This window comes from Podarcis cretensis (assembly GCF_951804945.1).
Source record: "Podarcis cretensis genome assembly, chromosome: 12".
NCBI lineage: Eukaryota > Metazoa > Chordata > Lepidosauria > Squamata > Lacertidae > Podarcis > Podarcis cretensis.
The window spans coordinates 34815593-34834445 of record NC_137181.1 but is presented as its reverse complement, the minus strand read 5'-3'; the positions used below and the strand labels follow the sequence as shown (position 1 = coordinate 34834445).

Sequence of the window (18853 nt, the reverse complement as noted above, 5' to 3'; positions counted from 1 at the left end):
ATAATTCAAATTTCCACCTCTCCCTTTTCCAATCTTTTCCCAGAAAAGTTGCAAGAATCTCTCATGTGGTGTCAGGAAGGGTGTTCCTGAGTTGTTCAGTAAGTGAGGCACTTGTCTCATGAACTCATTCTTCACAGTTTCCATATATTGTTGCCTTTGCCCTTATCTGAAGTTCAATTCAATAAATAAACAAACCAGGGGAGACCATTAGCTTCAAAAGGCCTGCCAGCCAGATGAATGGCATCAATCCCTTCCCCCACATAAAATGATGAAACTGATGGAGAATGCCAGAGAACTCAAAAGCTTGCATACTATTTTGTGATTTTTGATTGGTTTAATAAAGATATTGCCCTAATATGAGTTTTCAACAGTCACATTAGTGGTCATAATATTCATTGGTAAAATATGCTTTTGCACTGCATTTTAAAAAAAATATCCAACAGGAAAAGGCTTCATTCATGAAACCTGCTGGCTGGCCCTGGGCACCTTATCCTTCCTCCTCATAGGAACATAGGAATCTTATACCAAGTCGAACCATTGGTCCATCTTCCTCAGCACTGTTTGTATGGGCTGGCTGCAACTCTCCAAGGTTTCAGTCTGGAGACATTCCCAGATGTGCCTGGAGTTACCAGCGATTCAACCTGGAGTTTTCCCCCTGCAAGCAGAAGTTCTGTCATTGAGCTGTGGCCCTTCCCCCATCTAAACTTATCTCAAAGGGGCATTGTGAAGATAAACTGAATCTCATATGCATTGCTTTGAGCTTGCTGGAAGTAATCTCTGTGGCCACTAGATGGCACAGCTGTTGAGAAATACAGTGGTACCTTGGGTTAAGTACTTAATTCGTTCTGGAGGTCTGTTCTTAACCTGAAGCACCACTTTAGCTAATGGGGCCTCCTGCTGCCGCTGCATGATTTCTGTTCTCATCCTGAAGCAAAGTTCTTAACCCAAGGTAATATTTCTGGGTTAGCGGAGTCTGTAGTGGGTTAAACCACAGAGCCTAGGACTTGCCGATCAGAAGGTCGGCGGTTCGAATCCCTGTGACGGGGTGAGCTCCCGTTGCTCGGTCCCTGCTCCTGCCAACCTAGCAGTTTGAAAGCATGTCAAAGTGCAAGTAGATAAATAGGTACTGCTCCGGTGGGAAGGTAAACGGTGTTTCCGTGCGCTGCTCTGGTTCGCCAGAAGCGGCTTAGTCATGCTGGCCACATGACCCGGAAGCTGTACGCCGGCTCCCTCGGCCAATAAAGCGAGATGAGCGCTGCAGCCTCAGAGTCAGCCACGACTGGACCTAATGGTCAGGGGTCCCTTTACCTTTACCTAACCTGAAGCATATGTAACCTGAAGCGTATGTAACCCGAAGTACCACTGTAACTGGGGAATGCCAATTAATCCTGAAGTCTCCCATGGGAAACTACGAAATAAAAAATGGCTGACTGCCTGAATTCAAAAAGCATTGGACTTGTCTCACTCTGTAGCCAAAAGAGCCTCCAAGCAGAGTTTAAAGCTGAAATATATGCAGTGTTTGCAAAGTGGGGAAATACAGGTTGTTAGATCTGTAAATATTCCAGTATTAAGCATTCACAGTGTGCTCCACCACCTCTACCCCTCTCACAGTGAATAGACCTCAAACTGAAGTAAGTTCAAATGCTTTATTTACAGTAATCAGAGGTCTTACTGATGCATCATTCAACGCCACATCAGAAACAGGTAAAAACGTTTTTAAAGCACAAACAACAAAAAGTATCTTCAAACATGGAGTCTGGGCACAAACCGCCAGCATCATGCGTCTGGTCAGTTACATGGTTCAAAGTGTAGAGGGAGAGAAAGGAACAGGAAACAAGGCTTACTTCCTCCCTCCCCAAAGGTGAGGCGGCATGACCTAGCCAAGCCTTCTCTAGAAGTTCACAGCTCTGTGGTCCTTAACCCCTTCATTTATTAACTAGCATAGACACACATTGTTAGGTCTGACTGCAAAATGTCCCACAACGGTTGCTTCATTAAACTTTCACTAGCTCTGTTTGCAACTTAGGAATGAGCGAGCCCAAGGCTTCCAATATCAGGCTGCTAAGGCCATTGTGAGATGACCTCTATTGTGACGTCACCCCCTGCTAACTCACCAGACAGGTAAGCCACAGAGCATTGTTGGATCTGCTTCCTGGAAGCTAGCCAGCTACCTGCTCATATTTATTGATATTGCTCAAAAAGGAAGAACCATATCAACGAACATGTAAGTAGGACTTTTCTCCCACAGCTTCTGCATTGTGCTTGTCTCATCGTTGATGATGGTTCATGCCAGTCCCTCACAGGGGGTAGGGGGCTATTTCTTCCCTAGCCAGTGGCGTAGCATGGGTTATCAGCACCCGGGGCAAGGCAAGTAATTTGCGCCCCCTAACCCATGGATTTGCGCCCCCTAACCCGTGGATTTGCGCCCCCTAACCCGTGGATTTCCCTAACCCCCAGATGTTGCGCCCGGTGCGGCCGGCCCCCCCTGCACCCCCCACGCTACGCCACTGTCCCTAGCTAAGATTGGCTATCTCAGTCAGGACCATGGTAAACACAGCAGCTGCCCCCTTTTAGCCCCTGCCTCTGGGCTTGAGGAAAACACTCCCTTCCCAGGACAGTTTGAGATACCAGCTTGCCGGCAATCTGAACCATTTTTAGATCAAGAAGATGCAAATAGCTACCGGTGACAAGTGGGAATTCATGTCACATCTTGAACCTTGACGTGGCTCAGGGGCACTGCAGTCATGTAACAGGGGAGGAGTCTGCGAGTCTCATTTCTCACCTACTTCCTCATTTTGCTCTAGGCTTCAACGACTGCAATCCTTATTGAAAAAGAACAGCAAAGTCACCCCGCAGACTCCAGTGGAAGGGGGACCAATTCCTTCCCTGGACGTATGGGAAGACCGTGGCGAAAGGGTACAGTCATCCCCACCTGGCTGCCAACACAGTGAAACAAATTCCCCGTACGAATTCGGAGCTTCCTAGTATGGGCGTGGTGGGTGCCATTTATGTTGGCTTCCATCTCCAGTGTGAGGAGGCACCTGGGCTGTTTCAGGCAAGCCGTCACTTTAATGGCTTCTTTGCCTTTTATAACTTCCAGGGAATCGGCATGGCCATCAATTTCTTAGCAGCAATAGATGCAGAAAGGAAGCCCATCATGGCAAAGGAGGAACTTGCTAAGAAGATAGTGGTGAGTGAGGTAGTACTTTGAGAAGGTATCACCCACAAGGTAGATGGGAGAGCAGTGGATTTTCTGCAAGATATTCTGGTGGTGGGTGAGGCTGGTGCACGGCAGAAAGGAGAACAATGGAAATGGAGGACCTGCATGTCTAGAACCTCTCTCTGTGGAGAGGTCTACGTGTAACATGTGGGTGCCTGGGATATGTGGCCTCTTCTGCACATGGAAACCCCTTCACATTGATACTGTACAGGTATGGGTTTTGTGGAGTTGCATTTCATGCTCGATAACTTGCTTGCAGGTCCAATATCAAGAAAACAGCTCAAAGTCAGTTGGTGGTGAAGTTATGAGTAAACTACCTTAGGGAGCTGAGAGGAACCACATGCAGCTGATTTCCATTTCTTCTGTCCCCCACCCATCTCTTCAAGGGCCTGATGGAGCGATACAAAGACCATCCCCTCGCCTTTTTCATTTTTACCAGCTGCATGAATGCAATCGCAAAGCTGAGGTAAGTTGTGGTAGGAGACTGGTGGAACAGGAGATTTTTCCCCCCCACGCCACAGAGCAGTCAGAAGCAAAGGAAAAGGACTGGAGTGAGCAAATTCACCACAAAGAAGCATAGAATCATAGAATCATAGAGTTGGAAGAGACCACAAGGGCCATCGAGTCCAACCCCCTGCCAAGCAGGAAACACCATCAGAGCACTCCTGACATATGGTTGTCAAGCCTCTGCTTAAAGACCTCCAAAGAAGGAGACTCCACCACACTCCTTGGCAGCAAATTCCACTGTCGAACAGCTCTTACTGTCAGGAAGTTCTTCCTAATGTTTAGGTGGAATCTTTTTTCTTGTAGTTTGGAACCATTGCTCTGTGTCCGCTTCTCTGGAGCAGCAGAAAACAACCTTTCTCCCTCCTCTATGTGACATCCTTTTATATATTTGAACATGGCTATCATATCACCCCTTAACCTCCTCTTCTCCAGGCTAAACATGCCCAGCTCCCTTAGCCGTTCTTCATAAGGCATCGTTTCCAGGCCTTTGACCATTTTGGTTGCCCTCCTCTGGACACGTTCCAGTTTGTCAGTGTCCTTCTTGAACTGTGGTGCCCAGAACTGGACACAGTACTCCAGGTGAGGTCTGACCAGAGCAGAATACAGTGGCACTATTACTTCCCTTGATCTAGATGCAATACTCCTATTGATGCAGCCCAGAATTGCTTTGGCTTTTTTAGCTGCCGCGTCACACTGTTGGCTCATGTCAAGTTTGTGGTCAACCAAGACTCCTAGATCCTTTTCACATGTACTGCTCTCAAGCCAGGTGTCACCCATCTTGTATTTGTGCCTCTCATTTTTTTGGCCCAAGTGCAATACTTTACATTTCTCCCTGTTAAAATTCATCTTGTTTGTTTTGGCCCAGTTCTCTAATCTGTCAAGGTCGTTTTGAAGTGTGATCCTGTCCTCTGGGGTGTTAGCCACCCCTTCCAGTTTGGTGTCATCTGCAAATTTGATCAGGATGCCCTTGAGTCCATCATCCAAGTCGTTGATAAAGATGTTGAATAAGACGGGGCCCAAGACAGAACCCTGTGGCACCCCACTAGTCACTCTTCTCCAGGATGAAGAGGAACCATTGATGAGCACCCTTTGGGTTCGGTCAGTCAGCCAGTTACAAATCCACTGAGTGGTAGCATAGTCAAGTCCGCATTTTACCAGCTTCTTTACAAGAATATCATGGGGCACCTTGTCAAATGCCTTGCTGAAATCAAGGTAGGCTACATCCACTGCATTCCCTTCATCTACCAGGCTTGTAATTCTGTCAAAAAACGAGATCAGGTTAGTCTGACATGACTTATTTTTCAGAAATCCATGCTGACTATTGGTGATCACAGCATTCCTTTCTAGGTGCTCACAGACTGTTTGCTTAATGATCTGCTCCAGAATCTTCCCTGGTATTGATGTCAGACTGACTGGGCGGTAATTATTTGGGTCCTCTCTTTTCCCCTTTTTGAAAATAGGGACAACATTTGCCCTCCTCCAGTCTGCTGGGACTTCGCCTGTTCTCCAGGAATTCTCAAAGATGACTGCCAGTGGTTCTGAGATCACATCTGCCAGTTCTTTTAATACTCTTGGATGCAGTTCATCTGGCCCTGGAGACTTGAATACATCCAAACTAGCCAAGTATTCTTGTACTATCTCCTTAGTTATTCTGGGCTGTGTTTCCTCTGCTGAATCATTTGCTCCAAATTCTTCAGGTTGGGCATTGTTTTCTTTATTGGAGAAGACTGAGGCAAAGAAGGCATTGAGGAGTTCAGCCCTTTCTGTGTCCCCTGTTTGCATTTCACCATCTTCTCCTCTGAGTGACCCTACTGTTTCTTTCTTCTTCCTTTTGCTACGAACATACCCATAAAAGCCTTTTTTGTTGCTTTTAACCTCTCTAGCAAGCCTGAGTTCATTCTGTGCTTTAGCTTTTCTGACTTTGTGTCTACACGTGCTGGCTATTTGTTTGAATTCCTCTTTGGTGGTTTCCCCCCTTTTCCATTTTTTGTACACATCCTTTTTAAATCTTAACTCAGTTAAAAGTTCTTTAGATAGCCACCCTGGCTTCTTTAGGCACCTTCCATGTTTCCGTCTCATTGGTATTGCCTGAAGTTGTGCTTTTACTATCTCCCTCTTAACAAACTCCCAGCCATCATGAACTCCACTAGCCACAAACCCTGGCAAATCAACAAGTGGGTGAGCAAGGAGCTGAGGATTATTGGCTCTGAGGAGGTTCTGGGAAGAGCTTCTGACTCCCCTAACAACCCTCCACATGTTTTTTTTAGAGAAGTTGGCCTCAGGCAGGCTTGGGAGAATTGCCCTGTTTCTAAGTAGACATGTGCTTCAAATAGTCTGTGCTATAAATGTGCTTGCAGTCTAGGAAAATGATATTCTGATGATCCCATTCTCTTTTCCTTTCTTCATCAATGGGGATGCCTCTGCCATTAGAGCAACTACGCTTGCAAGTTTCCATCCCCTTGGCAGAGTTTGGATCCAGAAAGCCTCCTTCCAAGAGCAACTTTTCTATAGGTGCATCAGTTGTCTTGGCAAACGGTGTGGTAAAAAAATCCATCGCATTTTTGCAGATTCATCATCCCACATGCATGTGGGGTGAGATTTTCTGCTACTTTTTTTTTTAAGGGTGGGTAGGGAGCCCTCTTCCTGAACTTACAAGGAGCGATGACTGACCTTACTTAACTTAAATGATAGCAGAGATCCCCCCCCTTTTTCTTTATTATCCATTTCAAATAAAGTCCTGCTGACTAGACAAAACTCCTAGAAGCTTCCCAGTCCACCTGAGCTTTCTCAAATGCCACAGATGCAAGGAAGTCTGGCAGGGCTGGGAGGCTGTGGGCAGACTCCTGCTGCCATGGGAACTGCAACCTTGTTTATGATAGTTATAAACAGGTACAGAAACCAACAAACACCTTGAGGTTTTCTTTTTGCTCTTTGGAGTAAATTGTACCAATTCCTCTGAAATGTCACCCAAATGTGCATATCCTTTCCCCTCTGGTTCTCAGGGATACCTTCTTTTGGGCTGGATGATGGAGCCAAGCTCAACTTCAGCTAAATCTGATGAATATTCCCTCCATCACATAATAGAATCCTGGTTTTTCCTCCCCCCTTACAGCAGAAGCGGCCCTCCGCTCTCAGAGACACTAGAGGCAAAGCTGCTGCAAGTCACTCTGACCCGCCTCATTATAAAGAGCACAGAAAGTGAAGCGGTTTGCAACAAGGTAAATTTCAACAGTCTTGAAAAACACCTGCTATGTCTGTGGTCACCAATCCTTTGTCTCTGAGCTGAACCACTAAGGCACATTTCATCTTGAGCAATGCAAAGACTTCTGCATTTCAGATGAAGAAGCAGGAGGCCTTACGACAACAAGCCCACCTTTGCAGCCTCTGTGCATGGATCCCCTTCCCAAAGGAGGAACTGTCTTAGACAGTCTGAGCGAAAAGGCTCTGCATAGCCTCCTTTTCTGGCTGCTCTGTCTGGGGATGGAGATCTGCTATGTAGCAATGACATTGCTTGCTTTCTGTTGCTTGCAGGCCCTTTGCAGAGGAGCCTCTGAAGCCCTGGGTGCAATGCTCAAGGGGCTACTTTCAGAGGCCCCCACAATGCACCACCTTCTGAAGATCTTGGAGGTGAGTCTTGAATGTTGAGTCTCTACTCCTTTCAAGTGTGGTGTGCTGATGGACAGACTGCCTACCCTCCAACATTTCTCCAATGAAAATAGGGATGTCCTATTCCATACCCTCCAACATTTCTCCAATGAAAATAGGGACGTCCTATTCCATACCCTCCAACATTTCTCCACTGAAAACAGGGACATCCTAAGGGAAAGCGGGACATTCCAGGATCAAATCAGAAACCGCGACAGCTTATGTAAACCTGGGACTGTCCCTGGACTGGCAGGGAGATCTTACCACTGGGGGAGTATTTCATTAGTGAAATTGTTCCCTATGGGGGCTGTGTCTCTCTGGCTGGATGACTAGACCCAGTGCTTTTTTCTAAAAAAATGTTTGGGGTGCTCTCATTTTCCTACTCATATTGAAATACTGCCCCTCAATGACGTCAAACTTAGATTCACAAAATATTTAGGGGTATGTGTACCCCTGTGTACCCCCAGAAAAAAGCACTGACTAGACCTCTTTCAAAATGCATTCCGCATGCTCAGTATGTTTTGAGCCAGTTTAACTGTTCCCCAGAATGTCTGCAGAATTGCTGCATTTTCTGGAAAACAAAGTCCATGAAAAGGTAAAGGATCCCTGGCAGTTAAGTCCAGTCGCAAAGGACTCTGGGGTTGCGGTGCTCATCTCACTTTACTGGCCAAGGGAGCCGATGTTTGTCCGCAGACAGTTTTTTCAGGTGATGTGGCCAGCCTGACTAAGCCGCTTCTCACGAACCAGAGCAGCGCACAGAAACGCCGTTTACCTTCCTGCCGGAGCGGTACCTATTTATCTAATTGCACTTTGACGAGCTTTTGAACTGCTAGGTCCATGTAGAGTTCTTTAAAATCAAACCCAGGGGCACAGCTCTCAAAGAGCATGATAATAGACTTGGGAGATTTCTTTGGCCTGTGCAGCAGCGTAGCGTGGGTTGTCAGCACCCGGGGCAAGGCAAGTAATTTGTGCCCCCTAACCCGGGGCAAGGCAAGTAATTTGGGCCCCTAACCCCTAACCTGCCACTGCTGCCAGCTTCTTCTTGCTGCTGCCTGGGCTGGGGTATTTACGGTAAGGTAGCCACGGCGGCGGCGGCGGGTCCGTGTCAGGTGATCTGAGGCGAGTTGCCACTGGCGCTGCCGCCCAAACGACGCCGCTTGCCCGGAGGAGGAGGAGGGCAGAGAGGCGAGGAAAATGCAACATGGCCCAACAGCTGCAGCAGCGGCGGCGGCGGCGGCGGGGGGGGGGGCTGTGAGGAGGGGCTGCCTGGCGCACCCTCCACGACCCTGACACGCGGGGACCGCGGCGAGCGCTGAGAGCCGCTGCCTGCCGGACGCCTTCAGCCCGGACGCGCGCACAGCTCGTCGGTTCCGCAAGACATGGGGCTCTGCTACAGCCTGCGCCCGAGGCTCTTCGGCGACTCCGGAGGCGGCGAGCGCCCCCCCCCCCCAGATGTTGTGCCCGGTGCAGCAGGCCCTCCTGCACCCCCCACGCTACGCCACTGGGCCTGTGCAATGATTCTGAGCTGCTTTTTCCTTCCTCAGCACTTCCAACAGTACATGAGGTCTTCAGACCGGCTAGAGAAGTCCCAGGCCATCAAAGCCACCAATTATATTTGCTTGGAAGCCTATTACAGTCTTGGCCTGCATTACGATGTGAGTATTCAACATGTGAGTGGAGCTTGGCATTAGAAGTCCACAGAATCCTGGGATGGGAAGCAAGAAGAAGGACCAGAGAACATTTCCTCCCGATCTCCACTGGAGGTTCTCCTTCCTGATGATGGCCTTGTGGGGCCTTAAGACTAAAGGGGCAAGAAGTTGAATTACTTGGTGGATCTGGGGGGTGAGAAGTAATGAAAGAAGCTCACTTTGATGGCTCTGACTGTGGGATTTTATCTATCTCTCCAGCTTCATGAAATGCGGGAGCATCTGAGCCGATTATGGAGGAGCAGGAAGATCAAGCAGAAATAGGCTCTTCCTGTTGTCTCTTCCTTTCTCTTCCTTTCTTGATCCCACCTAAAGGTGCCAACCGGATTTCCTGGGTCCAGCACTGTATAGGCAGATCAAGCCCACTTCCACCTCTGCAAACTGTATATATTGATGTACAAATACGGACAATTATTTAGAGCCTGTATTGTGGATTGAAGATGGTTTATTTTAAGATTGTTTTAGCCTGCCTTTCAGGCAAAATATACAAAATATATAAGTGCATGCAGTTTCAAAGCTCTTTCTTATGTTCTTATTAGAACTTGCGCAGATCCAATGAAGCAGTTCAAGCAGCCTCTTGCATTCTTAAATTAGTTCAACGTGAACTTGGCTGGTTTAACCAACTTCCAGTTGGTTAAAAGTCCAGCTTCTTTATGTATCAAATAAGCAGTTCCACTTGAGCCATCAGATGCAAACTGGTCATTTTGTATGTGTTCGGTTTGTATACATGTCCTCACCACTAGATGTCATTATTGCTGCAATTTTATTTCTGTTGTTTAGTTTTCACTGTGAGACTGCATCTACACTCTTGTTTGCAGTCCACTCACTGCATTCCCAGTACAGGGTTTTTGATCTGTGTTCACATGGACATTATCCAGAATGCATATGTATTCTGTTGTTTGTCGTAAAATACTTTTGCTTGGGAGACACTGTTTCTCAATAAAGCTTCCCACTGAATGGAACTTTTGAATCATTCCTAATTCGTCGCTAGCCAAGACACAAGCAACTTTGCATAGGATAAAGACATCACCGCCTCATCAGTGCCCACTGATGTATATACACAAACAGAAACAAATCTGACACTAATGAATCCATGCTGATGTGAACAGCTTTGGAGGAGGAGGTGGAAGAGCTGTCAAGCACCCTGAAAACCCCCCAACAAATTTCACTGCACTCTAAGGAGGTAACATGAAGACACCCTATGAGCAAATGATTTTGGAGTTTTATTTCTGAATTCATTTTGTGTGTGCTTGTGTGCTTAGTGTAGATCTGCTAATGACGCTATATGTTATCTCTACTATGAGAGGCAATGTGCCTCTTAATGCCAATTGCTGGGGAGCAACACAGAGGGAAGGCTATTGTCCCCATGCTTTTTAGGCTTCCAGAGTTATTTGGTTGGGCATCGTAGAAAGAGAATGCCAGGCCGATCCAGCAGGAGACTCTTCTTAATATTACTGCCCAGCCAGATATCAGTAATGCATAATAAAAACAAACCCAGTGTTTTTTTCCAGGCTAATCTGGGATATCTGATGAATCAGTGTGGATGCTAGTCTATACTATGCTAGTATAGTTCTGCTTCTCGGCCCTTTTAGCTGGCCTTTAAAACACAGGAGCGAGTGAAAGGATAAATGTACCCAGGGAGCAATGAAGAGGACAAAGCAGCTATGGAAACTGAGAGTATCGCTGACAAAGGTTTAGTGTGGAAACCAGGGCAAAGGGCCAATTCAGAATTTCAGGGCCGGCTGAAATAAATCAGATTCTGAACAGACATAATCCAGCTACAGATGAATAAACAGCACTTGAATGAAAAAATGGACTCGTTCAAGAGTGGAGGAGGAGAGATCCCATGATGAGATTCCCGAGAGAGATGGCAGTAAAAAAAAAGAACTGTGTAAAATATAGGCAAATACTCCTACACAGACCTACAGGAAAATGGGATAGTTTAGCAACTTAGATCCAACTCGGAGTGAAGGACCCATTTTAATTAAAACAGAGTAGCAGGGCACAAAAATGATTTCTCACCATATTAGACACAGAAGAGAGATTGGTGATAGCTCATCATAGGAGCCAACTCCTAGGGGCTGAGGGAGCTTTGCCCCCCATGAAATATTTGAGCCCCCCTCCAAGTTGATGGGCATTGCCATTCAAATGGTGTGCACACATCATGTCATATATCAGTTATTTGGGGTGGGGCTTACCTCCCCCTCCCCCAATATTTTATTCAAGTTGGCACCCCTGTAGTTCATTATCAGTTTATTACCACCCCCATGCACCAGCCATAGGATGTTTAGCAGACAAAGGACAGTATCCAACACTAGGCCTACTCAGAGTAAACCCATTGAAATTAATGGGCATAGCTAATTTGGATTTATTAATTTGAGGTCTACTTTGAGTGAAACTTAGCTGGCTGCAAGCCAAAAGAGTAACAAAGATGTGTGGAACTCCCAATTAGTTTCCTAAGTTTAGCTGCTGCCTGTCTGCCTGTCTTTATGCCTCAGAAACCTTCGTTTTGTGTCCCTGGCTAGGGGAAACCCTGCTCTGGCCTGGAAATGCCTGGTCTCCTCTTTGCTTTGGGGGCTTAATCTATTGCCGAAGTTTTCACTCCCTCTCATTTGTTTCAGCCGAGTAAGTAAGGCCATGTAACAAGCCTCCCACTGTCTTTTGTCCTCCCCTTTCCTGCCTTATCCTTTATATTTCTCCTTCACTGTCCAGTCTTGTAACAAAGAGTTCATCAACTAATTTGTCTTTTGCCTTTCTTTAAATAAGTACACTCCTGTTTTGGATCAAATTCTGAAGTCCCATCTTGGTCTTTCGTTTGTAGCAGCTCCATGGTGAGACACCACTATCTAAACCAAGGAACCTATGTTATGCACTCTAGATCCTGTTAATCTGGCGGCTAGGATAGTTTCTTAGCCATCTCTATGCTATGGAAGGTGGTCTGGCAAGAAAACCGCCAGCTCTGCAGAGGGAAGACGTTGCCTCGTACTACCTCATTCCCCAGCAATTCATTATTTCTAAAGCAGTGGTGCATTTAGGGGAGCTTTAGACTCTAGACAATTAATACAATTGTCTTAGGGTGGCCCCAGTGGTGTAGCTAGCTGCTAGGGCACCCGGGGCAGTGCAAATGCCCTGCACCCGGGGCGGGGCAAGCTGCCCAGGGTGCAGGGCAAGCCGGGGCAGAGCACGCTGTGTAGAACCTCCACGGAGTCTGCAAGCACCATGTTGCTATTTCGGGTGGAGCCTGCAAGTGCCCAAGACATCACGTCACTCAGTGATGACACCTGGGGCAGTCCGCACCCACCGCAGTCCCTTCCTACGCCACCGAGTGGCTCCCCCCCTTTTTTTAGATAATATGTATTGCTTTATGTATTTTAAAAGTATTATCACCACCATCATTATTAGTCAGTGTCCAGATGTACAAATAAGACAGCACATAGCATCTGTGGAATCCACCTCCCTTTCAGACCTAAGGTATACCAACTGTGACTTGCAACGAAACACTGAGGTTTGATGTTCCCGTTCAATGTTCAATCCTCCTCTTGGTTTTCTACCTCCCTCCTTATTTTTGAATGGTGCCATTTTGGTGCCATAGATAGCATCTCTCAAAGAATATTGGTAATAGATGGATTCTCTCTCTCTCTCTCTCTCTCTCTCTCTCTCTCTCTCTCTCTCTCACACACACACACACACACACAGAGAGAGAGAGAGAGAGAGAGAGAGAGACTCAGACAAAACATTGTTGTCTTGATTGTCCTAGGGGTCAAGCTGCAAATTCAATATATCTGAAAGTTCTTGGGAGCATGCAGAGATTATGCTCAGCAAACAACTGGAACCACTAAATGAAAGAAAATAAGAACAAGAATAGTAACAGTGAAATGGTAAGCTTTGTAGAGATTTAGCTGTTCCCACTGCAATCCCACTCTTCATTTGCAATAAAACCCCAAAAGCGGCAGGATAAAGTCCTACGGATTTGTTTTCATTCTTGTGGGCAATGGAAACCAATATTAGTTTTTGTGTGCTGAAGTTTAGGTGGGAAGGCCTGCATAAGTAAAACTGCCTCTCAAGATCTGAGTACACAGGTGGTGCCATGGAAGCTGCCGAGCATGGAGAATGGCAGCTGGGAAACCAAAGGCCCAGAGGAGGAAGATGGTTGTCATCTAGGACTTCCTTGGTGCCTCTTTGCTGAGCAGAAAGAGCACCAAGACTCATGAAGTCCAGCTTGGAAGTTGCACCCAGGAGAGAGCTATGATGCCTGGCTGCTTAGCCAGGGAGATATTTCCACCAAGGCTCACCATCAAAGGGGTAATGCAAAAGAGAAAGCACCCTTTGGGGTTGTCCTTTGGCAGCTAAAGAGAACAACGCAAAGGAACGCAAGAGCCCTGCTGGATCACATGAAATATCTATCCAGTTTAGTATCCTGTTTTCAACAGTGGCCAATCAGATGCCTCTGGGAAGCCCAAAAACAAGGCACGTGGGCAACAGCCCCCCACTGCTCTTCTCTAGCAACTGGTAATGAGAGGCTTGCTGAGTCTGTTCCTGGATGTCTATTGTGTCTTGCAACTTGACAGCTGCCTGACCTGGCCTTTTGGAGATTTGCAGTTTCTAGTCTCCATTTTTGTTCTTTGGTCCTATTGTGAGAGGATGGCATATTGATTGTAAACAAGAGCTGTCATTTCTCTATCGTACACTGAGTGGGTATTTTCTGACCTTTTGCTCCCTCTCTTTGTTTTTATAAGGAGGGAGGAGTGTTGCTGTGAGATAATGGCTATGTGTTTTGAGTCTGAGAGGCCAGAACACCAGATGCTGAAAGCCTGGCGACCAGATGTGAGGAAGGAGCTGTGGTGGCAGAACTGGAGAGGTGAATACCACCATATATTTCTTTGACCCCTGCCCTTCCTGATTGATGAAAGCAGGAGTCAGGGGGGAAGGATGAGGCCAGCTAATTGGGTGAAATACATGCATTTTGGAGGCACTTTTCAAAGATGATTTATATAACTGCTCACAATTCATGCCCTTTGGCTTGTATGTTTCCACAGGGTTCCATCTTGTATATAGCGGGGGTGAGGAAATGTTTTGGCCTGGTGGGCCAGATCTTTATCTCCTCCTTCCCCCATGGACTTTGGCAGATGAGTGGGACCACCCTGATGCCATATTGACCAGCTGGTCTTCAGGTGATGGGCAGGGAGTTAAAAGCCTTTTTGCAGGCATTGCTAGTGCGACTCAGTTCCCCATGTGGAACTCAAGTTGCACACTGGGTGCAGCTGCCTCACAACATGCCGCACACTTGACAGCGCATATGGCATCAAGTGTGGGGCAAGTGGGCATGCTCTGGGGCGATGGTCTGGTGGGCCGAATCTGGCCTGCAGGCCAGAGGTCTCTTATCCCTGCTGTATGGAACAACATGAACAATTTGGAAAGATCATCTGAGAATTTAGGACATGTTGTCATTAGTATATTAATACCCAGCATTCTCTCCCTCACCTACCCCCTTATGATTCCAAGGAGATCCTGAGTCAGTAATTGAACTTGGGAGAGCTTTTAGACCCAGTATGGCTCTTGAATGTCCAGGCTGGGGCAGTGGACAGGTCTACTCTTGGAAGTTAGAAGTGTCAATTTCTGGAGCAAACTGATCCTGCCACAGATACATCCAGATCAGACAACAGACACATGCTCTATTTGAGTGCTTTTGAAAGTCACCCAGAAACCTAAACTTTTGCATATGTGTGGGCAGCAGCTTATTATTTAAACCATATCCTATAAATGTTATGCAAAGTTCACAGACTCTCATTTCCAGGCCCAAAGTGCTGGCTCTGTCCTGAATTATTTGGCAGCTGGAAAAGATACCCAAAGGAGACCACCTCCTATATGAATGTACCTTCAGCTAAGTCCCTGCTTTGTATACCAGCACCATCTGAAACAGGCTGGATGGGAACATGAAGTAGGGCCTTCTTAGTGGTGGCCACTGGGCTGCGAAGCTCTTAGCTGTGTTCAGTCTTCAACATGAATGATGTTGGACTACAACCCAGTCCCCTTGGTTAAGGTGCAGCAGATGACAGGAGATGCATTTCACTATCTGGGGGCCCAGGTTTGAATAATTCTGATTTAGCTTTGCCTTTAGAAGACAGATCAAAACATTTCTGTTTAGATGTGCATTTTGCCATTAACTATCTTAGTATCTGCTGCTGACAATGCAGTTGGAATCTTGAGTTAAGCACATAGGGAAGCACTTTCTTTTCACAGAAAGCTACTGGACTGAATCTCTAGTTCTTTCTTTCCCATTTAGCACTCACTTGTGTTGGACTTCAAGAGACCTGAAGCTACTGCATGTTACCCCCCATTTGACCCACCGCCTAACACCAAGTTTGGGTTTGGAAAAATGTTTTAAAGCAAAATTGCTTTGAAAATAAGAGGCAACCATATTTCCACATGATTGTTTCTCCAACTAAACCATTCTGAATCTTTGATCTTGTGGTTCCTTGAATTTGGAACTTGATAGCTGAGAGCAAAACTTGAGACTTATATTGTTCAACTTCATACCCATAAGACTTACACATAAATGATAATGTGTAGGATTCTAGCAATGGGGCTGAATAACTCTTTGGCAAAAGTTCATAGTAAAATAAATTAAGAGGAAAGACTTTTACAAGTTTTTTGTTTAAATATTATTGCAAAATAACAAAATGTCAACCATGGATTAGAGACAATATTTCTTTAACGTTAGAGACCAAGTACAATAATTTTGCATTAAATTAATGCTAAGTCATAGTTATTGCAGCTCTCATAGAAAAATAAACTATCTCACAATGTACTAAAGTGACACATAAATAAATAAAACTGAAATAAAAAAGTTAGTCATGAACACTACAAAAATACATTTTAAATAAAAACATGTAGTAAGCTTCAACAGAAGTTACGGCAGTGATTTCAAAGTGTTTAATCTTATATTGAACAACGGGAAATTATTTTTACTCTGAACTCCTCTTTCCTAGAAAGATCCTACACATTTTAAGCACTGAATCTATAAAAACAGGACTCATCCACGTTTGCTTTTACAAAAAAAAAAAAAATACAGTACACATTAAAATTTGACGGAAGCAAAAAGTATCAGAAACCACTGCAAAATATACATTGCAAATTAGATGTGTTCGAATTGTATAGTGATACTGAAGTATGAACCAGATTGTGGCATGACAAACAGAAGGAAAACCTATCTGTATGCAGGAATCGTGGATAGCATGATGTTCCTCTTGGCATACTTAAGTATATTGGCACTAATTGCGTACCTTTTTTAAGGAGTGTGCAAAGTATCGGGGAGACTGAATAAAAACACAAAGAGATTTGGTTGTTTCAGCAAGGGAAGTTGCAAAATTTTCCAAAGAACAGCATACATTCTAATTCTAAAAGTGCTATGATTGTGCAGTTTTTGAGCGTTGTAGCCTCAGCCAAGCACAACTCCACTATCTCCAAAAATAAATAATTGTTCATTCAAAAATCCACAGGGTTGGATGCAAAGAGCTTCCAATAGCATTAGGAAAGGAGTTCCATGCATGCATGGACCAGGGGCAGAGCTTTAAAATACTAAAATACACCAGCTTTAATTTTTGGTTGACAAGAGCTAGAGTGGTGACTGACTCAGTCTGCTCTATTTCTCTACTGCCATCTTCTTATGTGCTTACCATATCACACTTTCCTGCACTAACACTATATTTTCCATTTTATAGATATAATGGAAAATATAGTGTGTGTGTGTGTGTGTGTGTGTGTGTGTGTGTGTGTGTGTACACACATACACAAAAACACACCCTGGTCAAATTGAGTCAAATGCTTTAGCGTATCTTCTTGATGTAGTAATTATTCCTAAGTAACAATGAGCCATTAAAAAAATTATATCTTTAAAAAATCCAGTAGTGATTAACCCCTTTGATTATTCCAGTCTTCTAGACAAAACGATTCTATCCAATTTTAGAAAGACTCGAAGCAAACAAAGTCAGAATAGTTAGTATGTATAGAAAAGAGAGTCATAAAGTGTGCTCTGTATACAAACGTACTTATACTTTTATCTAGTGTTCTCTGAAATGCAACACAGAAGGATCACCATATTCGTTCCTCCACATAAAGCAGTGGTTCTCAGGATGCAAGTCGAGTCTCCTTACTGAGATGCCAGAAGGAACACAGCCCCCCGCTAGGACTCTCAGCATTTCGAGCCCATGCTGGCATGGGGGTTATGACCCACGGATAGAAACAGGGCTAGCCTTAGGCAAAGCATGCTGTAGGATGGTAGCCTTAAGAGTCACTTGTGCCAGCCAGGGCGGAAGGGAGAGGTGGGAGCAGGAAAGACTTGTTGGCTGTGCTACCTTCCAGGCTGGTGCAGAGAAGAGGGCCTGCGACCATCACATGGCAGCAGTTAGGGGTCAGCACAGGATCCTCCAGCATCTCCTGTGTTTTGGGAGTTTCCACTGGCTACTGCCACCAGCAGTTTCCACCAACCATTTTGGAAGGTGCATTAGGGTACTTCTCGCTGGTAGGGCTATCTTGCTGAAGATGGAGCTCTCTCCTGATGGTGGAGGCCAGTGAAGTCAGGCTGGAGAAATATCTACGTCTCATCTAAGTACCATCCACAATGACTGGGTAGGGGAATTTGATTGCTCTGTTAGTGTTTTTGCTTTTTAGTAGGCTGGATGCAAGCCTATCTAGCCTCTCTCCTCCAAATTAGTGCAATGTAGGACATCAAGGCTTGCGGTTATCGGGGCCAGAGTGATGGTGGTAAGGAATTGTTTCAATCTTTTCTGTTTTGTTTTGCAGGCAATTCTCTCTGTGGGTATTTTGTCCCACGTTTTCCCCCTTTCTGATCTGCTTTCTCCCCAGTGCTCAGAACAGGAGTTAAGCGCCAACGGTTGACCTGTCACTGATTTGTGCCAGCTACATTTTGCTTTACATAGTTTGGGAAATGCAGACCAAACCTTTTCTTAACTAAAGTGAGATCAGTGCGTTTGCAACACCAGTTCGGATTAGCATTACGTGCCAATGCTAAAGACTAAATAAGTTACGTTATGTTAAAGTGCTACAATGCAGAGTGGTGTTGTGAACAGGTAAGAAGCCTGCTTATGCCAGAACAGTCAAATTTAAGCCAATTTGATCCTGTTGATCCTAAATGGGACTGAATTGGCTCCGATCCAAATTATCTGTGCTTTAATTGGTTTAATCGTGTTAATCAGTAGTTAATGCACATTTGTTTTTTTCCAAAATGGAGCAGCTCTGTTTGAAATCTAGCCATGTTGTGTAACTAGGCTTTCAGGTCAGTTTCTCATTACAGTATTCAAACCACAAACCCCCAAAGTATCTTTCAAATAAACTTCTTGACTGAGAAAACAAAGCTTTGAAGAAAGCAGCCTGTCTTCAGGAGTTACATTTGAAAGTTTCATTTACTTGTAACTTGCTGATGTTGATTTCTTCAGGCTTATCACGTCTGTAGGTTACGGTTTTTGTACAAACAGTGGGCAAGAACATTTTATCCTTAAAGGAGAAGAGAATATAAATGGTCAGAAAGTCCCACACAACTAGCATTCCTTTTAAAAATAATTCATTATGGATCAGTGACATCAGTTACCTTTTTAGTTGCAGATATTCTATAATCAGATGAAGATTTAATTTTGTTATTGCTCCACTGAAGAATTATTTGTCGGATTATAAGCACATTAAGCAACCCAATCAGAAATGTAACTATAAAAATTATGAAAAAGATTCTGAAGTGGCTTGGATCATCGGCTGTGCATTC

At 45.2% G+C, this 18853-nt stretch overlaps 2 protein-coding genes across 7 annotated transcripts in view; one reads left to right on the top strand and one right to left on the bottom strand.

Moving 5' to 3' along the window:
• The first annotated feature begins 1688 nt into the window (after positions 1 to 1688).
• LOC307199832 (uncharacterized protein) lies at positions 1689 to 15540 on the top strand. Of its 6 annotated transcripts, none has more exons than XM_079947961.1 (11): positions 1689 to 2224; positions 2805 to 2916; positions 3101 to 3190; positions 3607 to 3686; positions 6840 to 6945; positions 7259 to 7354; positions 8917 to 9027; positions 9280 to 11703; positions 12836 to 12956; positions 13815 to 13936; positions 15362 to 15540. In XM_079947961.1, coding segments are annotated over exons 1-8 (660 nt in total). In that variant the 5' UTR covers positions 1689 to 2222; the 3' UTR covers positions 9343 to 11703; positions 12836 to 12956; positions 13815 to 13936; positions 15362 to 15540. The 6 variants fall into 6 exon arrangements, with proteins under 6 accessions (XP_079804087.1, XP_079804085.1, XP_079804084.1 ...); XM_079947959.1 differs by having other exon boundaries at positions 13108 to 13936; XM_079947958.1 differs by having other exon boundaries at positions 13103 to 13936.
• A 456-nt stretch (positions 15541 to 15996) lies between these two features.
• ITGB8 (integrin subunit beta 8) overlaps positions 15997 to 18853 on the bottom strand; it is a 44129-nt gene continuing 41272 nt past the window's right edge. The window contains exons 13-14 of the mRNA XM_079947909.1: positions 18686 to 18852; positions 15997 to 18591 (exon numbers count right to left, since the gene is read on the bottom strand). Coding sequence (XP_079804035.1) covers positions 18475 to 18591; positions 18686 to 18852 — 284 coding nt within the window. The 3' untranslated portion in view covers positions 15997 to 18474. The remainder of the gene's footprint in view (positions 18592 to 18685; position 18853) is intronic.